Source organism: Aplysia californica, unplaced genomic scaffold (assembly GCF_000002075.1).
Source record: "Aplysia californica isolate F4 #8 unplaced genomic scaffold, AplCal3.0 scaffold00336, whole genome shotgun sequence".
In the NCBI taxonomy this organism is placed as follows: domain Eukaryota; kingdom Metazoa; phylum Mollusca; class Gastropoda; order Aplysiida; family Aplysiidae; genus Aplysia; species Aplysia californica.
Genome location: NW_004797606.1, coordinates 165,095 through 172,662, shown reverse-complemented (window position 1 = coordinate 172,662; position 7,568 = coordinate 165,095). Strand labels below are relative to the sequence as shown.

Sequence of the window (7,568 nt, the reverse complement as noted above, 5' to 3'; positions counted from 1 at the left end):
ACACGTCATACAAGTATGAAAATGAGAAGAGTAGGATGTTTGTATATATCTTTTAATGCTTACATGTGTGTGTGTGTGTGTGTGTGTGTGTGTGTGTGTGTGTGTGTGTGCATTTGTATGTGCGTGCATGCGTGCGTGTGTGTATGTACAAGTGTGTGTGTGTTTGTGTGTACACGAGTGTGTGTGTGTGTGTGTGTGTGTTTGTGTGTGTGTAAGAGAGAGAGAGAGAGAGAGAGATAGAGAGAGAGAGAGATAGAGAGAGAGAAAGAGAGAGACAGAGAGAGAGACAGAGAGAGAGAAAGAGAGAGACAGACAGACAGACAGACAGACAGACAGACAGACAGACAGACAGACAGACAGACAGACAGACAGACAGACAGACAGACAGACAGACAGACGGACAAAGAGAGCAGGATAATGAAGCAAGATTGTATTTTTACTGATTTTGTTCATACATTCTGCGTATCTTTCTTGAGTCCAGTTGTGTTTTCCCGGAATGTTTTGAATTGATTACTTCCAATTTTCATGTGAATGTGAATCAAGATATTTGGAAATATGCCCACTTCGTCTGTTTCAAACTACATGTACTTCTCTTCTGCCTGTCTCTTGATTTTTTTTATTTTTTTTATTTTACAGAGTCAATCAAAAGAAATTACCTATAATTGTAATGGGTGTTTGGCGATTAAACATTCTACAAATAAAAAGATATTGCAGTGAAATTCCCTTCAAGTAGACTTGTGTTGCAAAAAAACCCCCACCTCTTTCATCCACACAAAGCCCCTGTCCAGATACAATGCAAAGAAGAATTCTCCTGAAGTGGTTAAACCAGATCTACTATCCAGATTTTCTTAAAATGTAGGTGTTTTACGTCGACATCGACTCAATTTAGATCATGTAGGAGGCAGGCTTCCGAATCTGCCTGTCATCGAAAACCCAGGCTGAGATGGATCACCATCTCAGCAGAAAGATCGAGATGCTCGGTAAAAAAAATTTCCCTATTCGGGAATGGAACTCGGTTTTTCTGCGTGCGACAGCGAAGCGCACCGCAGATGCCTGTAACCTACATAATATCATCTAAAAATCCGACAACGGATGTTTGAACTATGTGAAGCTATTTAGATTCCTTTCCTATCGTTTTGCTGTCAGGCTGGAAGGAGACTCGTGGATGGATGTTGAGCTTCAGCATTGCAAGCCCGACAACGTCTCAAATCGCTGTAACTTCCACTTGCAGCAAAAAGTCAATTCTGGAATAAGGAATGATACAAAAGCACCCAACAACAGTCCTCTAGTTCTCTACAAACCAGTGTACAGGTATCTTACTAGTTTGTGTATTCAGGAGACATAGAACATGAAGACCTTGTATGTGAAATTTTGATAGTTGTTTTCTTATAATTTTCTTCCTTTTATTTGAGAGGAGCATGTTTATATCGAAAGTCTATTTTAAAAGTGAATTTTTGGTCTTATGGGTGTTATAGTAAGATAAACTGTTTGAAACTTCTCAACTGTTTTGCCCTTTATTGGCACCTTTCAAAAAACCCAAAATTAATCTTGAATTTCTTTTTGCGAAATTCAATTGTATTACTAAACCTGAATGCTTGTGAGACCTTAATTGGATTGAACATATTAGGTAACACTTTGTCAATCAAATGATCAATCTTGCTTTTGCCTTGTTCTGAAAAGAGTGAAACCGAATTAACATATTTGGCAACAATTTTTTAAATGATCAATCTTGCCTTTGCCATGTTTTGAAAAGAGTGAAACTGAACGAGGAAACGCAGATTCCGATCACAGCAACAGACAAAGATGGGGACAAGACAGAATGCCGCTCGGCACGCTGGGTCGAACTCGGAGATCTTAGCCTGATGCACAACACAATTGTTACCCCTGAGGTGAGTCACACGGTACAATTATAGCCTACGTGTGCTGTGAACGAATTTTGAAATTAACCATCATTGAATTATTGACAACAGCCATGACATATTTTTTGAAAATGTTGGCTTATGTTATACACTACCCAAGTTTATCCTTATTGATTATTTTTAATGTGCTATGTTAGTTGGAATAGTTTGTCTAGTCAGTAAATCATCATTTGTCAATCTTTAGCTTTAACTGTCTTCAGTGCAGCTTTACTTCAAAAATTTTTTCGCTCATATTGTGATTCATATGGACAGAGGACAAATATATCAATGCACCGTGATGACGGTTGTGAGAAAGTGGGCTCTGATCAATTAGTTTTACTATTTTATTGTTATGTTGTATGTCTAATGAGCTCACTATATCTATATAAAATTTAATAAATACATTCTAACGCATCCCTCCCTCTTCTCTTTATAAAGTGTCTAGTTATTATACGACCATATGAGTCAGACAACTTCCATGACGGAAACTGGGGTATCGTGAATCTAATTGTGGACGAGCTACCACCGCACGCAGTCAGCTTAGGTGTCATGAATGTGAGACCTTTGACAAGCATTGGTGTCACCCAAGTACAGGTACGTCCGTACAGAAGCACATGGACACTGTCTGTGCCTTACTATGCAATTTGGGGAAAGTCATGGCGATATAAATGTCTGTAGGAGAGTAAGAGGGAACGAAAGCGTGCGTGAGAGAAGAAGAAGAAGAAGAAGAAGAAGAAGAAGAAGAAGAAGAAGAAGAAGAAGAGGAAGAAGAAGAAGAAGAAGAAGAAGAAGAAGAGAGGAGGAGGAAGAGGAGGCCATGCACACTTTGGGGTCTTTACCACAAGACATAGTACCTTAACCTGGTGTAATGATGAGCAATATTTCTTACATGTAAAAGAAAAGACATGCTTTTCATCATTTAGTGGCATTTATTGTGACAATGTTGTAATTTTTCTATGGGCCCTACATGCACAAAATAGTACTAGTATAGTCTGGGATTGGTTAGCGGGATTAAGAGGTATGTGGAGCCGATGAAACTTTTCTTCTTGCTTTGGAGTTTCTGCCTAGGATTGTTACTTCTGCTTTATGGCTTTCTATCGCTATTTGTTAGTTGATTACAGTAACTTGTGTACGTTTCCAGTTCCTGGTCCAGACAGTTGCCAATCTGACTATTCCTGAATTCGTGAGCCCAACCCCGTGTGTGACAACCGGAGGCATGCGTGTTGCAACCTTCTATGTTTATCCCGGGTCCACTCTGCACATACCCTTGCACGCACGACCATCTCTAGATAGCTTATCTTATGTGTAAGAAATAGTTAATGTATGTCATTGTGGTGAAATCAGGGGCTCATCAAAAAAAAATTTTTAAATAGAAGAAACTGTTGTTGTTTTTTGGCCGTTAAGTAAACTTTGTAGTTTTTTTTTTCAGGGGACACAGCATTTAAGTCCATTTAAACCACATAATATCTGTGTGGGTTTTACTGGAAAATCTTTGATAACAGACACCAAAATATATAGCCTATACTTTCAGTTTCCAAGGATACTGAAGCTTGGGAAGTCATCAAACTTGGGCGGCGGACATTTTCAGGCTAATTTTCCCTCTGACACTGCGCAACCTGCGCCCTCTTCTATTGCAAATAGTCCGACTTTTATTCAAGATAGATGAGTATTTTTCATTAAAAAAACAAGAGAAAAAAACCCCAACCTTTAAGGTGATACCGATAACTCCATACGCCCAAAAATTGACGAGTGCCTGATTCCACCGAGTAGGGGCTTTTAATGTTTTTCTTATTTTCTTATTGTCCTTTATTTACTTTCTTGGTGAGACTACCAGGCTAAAATGAGTTGGACATGTTAAACGTATAAGGCCTATCTGTTTCTGAAAATATATTCGATTCACCACAAAGTTGTTCTTTAGATATTAGAAAGTGAGAAAGCAAATACATGAAGACAATACACAGGCAAAAATGTATTGCCATATTGGTCCCCGAACTTACGAATAAGGTACTTTCGGAGCTGTGTTATCAGTGATGTAGAAAATAAAACAACAAACAAACAAACAGGCGAAAAAACAAACAAATAGATGGGGTGGGAATGTGCTTCAACAGTATCTTTCAAACTCAATAGTGAGACTGGATAATCTATTTTATTTCTGATTTGTTTGTTGTTTGTCAGAAATGTAGAAAGTTTCCGGCTGACAACGCTTCCTGATCACAGCCAAGTGATCAAAGTAGGTGCCCTCAAGCCTAAAAGTGGCGTAAATCCACAAAGAGAGCAGCAATCGGAAATCACATGGCACGTAGATGTCCAGGACAAGGGCCATTATCTACTGCAGACTTTGGCGATTGATACAGATGGGTGAGCATGCATCGTGCTTCTTTTTTTTGTTTGTTTCTAAATGTGAATCGGAAAGATTTAAATTAAGGACTTATTTTCGAGAGCAATCCCTCTCGTATTGTATTGTTTTCAGCGAGGATACAGTCAAACCCATAATATACTATGCAACAAAGAAACTTTGGGGTCGGTCTACTTGACAGTCTACCCCGATGTTTCTGTTCTACTTGACGGTCAACCACAGGACCATCCTGGCAACAACTTGCCGGTCTAAATCGAATTTTCTGTTTTACTCTTCGTTTTATACCACTGAACCAGTCAACTATTCCAATTGACGGTCTATCAGTTTATATATACAGGCTAGGGATTCTTTTTTCGTTTTATGTCCCTTGGTGGACCTAAAGTGTTATGTGAGTGTGTGTGCGTGTATGTGCGTGGAAGGGGGGTGTAATTGTTGGGCCCCAGACAGGTTTGATGCCTTTTGAATTGTCAAAAAAGGCCTTTGGAGGGTCTTTCAGGCTCCATCCATCGATCGTTTTTTTTTTCTTGCTCTTCCCTTCACCTTAAACGCATCGAATCCCATATATTTCGTAGGCCTCTGAGGTTGGCTGTTGTGGCCACACTCTCACAACGTAACCAAAGCATCTGATTTTTTTAAATTTCTGAATGTATTTCACACTCAATTCAACGCCCAATTGTCATTGGGGCTTTAAAAGGATTGTAATGTTTTAATTACTAACTTATTCTCTCCCCGTATCGTCAGGTACATAAGACAGAGGGCAAGCGACGCAGTGGGCGCCACGCTTGTCTGTCCTTAGCCACTTCTTCCAATTATAAATACTGACACATTTAAGCCCTGGATAATTGCCTCATCCCTAATATTGTGCATTTGTAGCTTCCAGTTGGTCTACTTGATCTTCACCGGCGTCGGTGATGTAGCGGTTAGGCGCTTTACTGTTGCACGAAGGAGACCCCAGTTCGATTCCCGAGTGCGGAGAAATCTGTAAATATCGAGTATCTCAGTTATACTGAACCTCGTGAAAATTTTGGTCTAATAAGGCTGATAGTGTTGATGTTAAGATTAGAAACAATGAGCTCTTTCGAGAATAAGAAAAAGAATCAAATTGTTTTTTCTAAATCTTTTACCTTTGCTCACATTTCTTTAGGATCTTTTTTTTTAAATCTGTGACTTGCGTCCAGTGGCAGGAAATGACTAATTGCTATTATTTTTTTTATCCAACTTGAAATTCTTGAGGAGCATAACTGACAGATTAAAAAGTATATATTGTAACGTTATAATATCAGTTCCATGAGTTTATGCATTCGGCTTTTTTTTCTTTGACAGATATGACAGTGTTGACTGCAGTTTCGATGTAGAGATTCTAGGTGAGCCAGCTCCTCTTAAATTTGGTCTGAAAATGTTATTAATAAAGAGTCTTCCTTGTAACAGCCTGAAGTTTAATAAAGCAGGCTGGCAAACTATTTGTTTGGGACCCTTGACCCCTGAATGTTGTGATGTCCTTTAGCCTACTCTTCACTATCTTGCGTTCCAAAATTTTGATTGGCCCTCTCAAAGAGCATGTTACCTAAATAGATGCAGTCTAAGCTCTTGGTTATAGTAATCGTAGCACCCTGATGATTTTGATGCTGTAGAGAGGCTGGAATAGCCTCGGGTATCATGAAATGCATCGTATATTTTTTTTGTCACGTTTTCAAAACATACTATAATGTGACTGCTTTTTGTACAAATTATTTCCTGCTAAGGAAAATTAAATGAACGAATTAGGGATTTTATTTACAGATTTTCTTATGTGGGTCTAGTAAAAAATACTTAATAAAATGCTGCAAACAAGGGAATTACATGTGGGAACTGGGCAACAGTAAAAATACAACCCAAAAGAAACAGGGAGATGAATACATGAAACGAATATCTTTGCCTCTTATTTCTTTGTTTCATTTTCTCGTTACAGCTGTAAATTACACACAGTTGCCCGATGACTCCGTAAGTAAAATAAATTCATGTGTTATGCAAATCCCGATTGTCAATAGAATAACTACTTTTCCTCTTTTAGAATCAAAGCCCATAGATTCTAGTCTAACTGTTGAAGCTATTAGGGTAAGATAAGATATATCTGTATTGTCCAGATCCTGGCACATTGGTTTGGTGTTTCACGACGTACGCACGCGCACACACACACACACACACACACACACACACACACACACACACACACACACACACACACACACACACACGCACACACACGTGCCGCGCGCACACTCACGCCTTTGCTGCTACTGCTGCCGCTGTTGTTGTTGCTGCTGTTTCTAATAATGCTAATGCTGATTTTTTTGCTGCCCCTTTGCCTCTACTTTCTCCTTCTGTGGTTTCCTCTCACTCACACCCCAGCGGGTATTACCACAGCCTGCGTTGTCTTTTCGCCGATCAAAGTATAGGGTTCTTTATTCATGTGCTATACCAATCGCGATTGTCAACAGAATAACTGCTTTTCCTCTTTTAAAATAAGAGCACATAACTGGTGATGCTATTGCTGCAACTGTTGTGCTGCTTCTGATGTTGGTAACTCTGATGCCCATTTGCCTCTACTTTGTGCATCTATGTTCTCTCTTTACCTCATTCTCCAGCGGGTATTACTAAAGCCTACATTATCATTTCACCCATCAAAGTACAGGGTCCTTTATTACCCAGCCAATATCATAATATGTCTTAAATATGTACAACCTGCAGTTAGAAAGTGAGTTAACAAGTCTTATTCAAAGTAGCTTATTGGCACTGCATGGTCACTCAGACTTAAAGTCGGACTAGAATTTACATTTGAGATGAGACAAAAACACAATACCATTTGCCCGGAATCCCAGCTATGTTGTTAAAGTTATTATTGTTTTTCTGCCTTTTTTATTTTATTGTATTTATTGTTTTTGCATTATTGACTATATCAGTTGCATACTTAAATCTAACCATGATGATTGTTTTTTTGTTGCTGTTTATTTTTTCTCTGTGTAGGGGGGTCCTTACTTCCCGTTCTTCCCTGACCCTGATTCAGTTGTATGTCTGAAAGAGGCTCAATGTACAATTCCGATATTTGCAAAGACCAATTCTACTGGGTAAGTTATTTTCTGCCACTCTGGGGTGTTTGCCTATTTCGACTACCGTGCAACGGAAAGATCTGCTTTTCATTTGGTCGTATATGTTGTCTTGCTCAATATGACTGCTGGTGTCATCGGTTCTTCGACCCTCCGTGGTCGTTGGAAGAATGTGTATGTTCATGAGAGAGAGAGAGAGAGAGAGAGAGAGAGAGAGAGAGAGAGAGAGAA

The 7,568-nt window shown here is 39.2% G+C and overlaps 1 protein-coding gene across 1 annotated transcript in view; it reads left to right on the top strand.

Moving 5' to 3' along the window:
* Positions 1-5,523: 5,523 nt before the first annotated feature.
* Positions 5,524-7,568, top strand: part of LOC106012338 — a 5,327-nt gene continuing 3,282 nt past the window's right edge. Inside the window, exons 1-2 of the mRNA XM_035970899.1 lie at positions 5,524-6,234; positions 7,258-7,358. Coding sequence (XP_035826792.1) covers positions 6,094-6,234; positions 7,258-7,358 — 242 coding nt within the window. The 5' untranslated portion in view covers positions 5,524-6,093. The remainder of the gene's footprint in view (positions 6,235-7,257; positions 7,359-7,568) is intronic.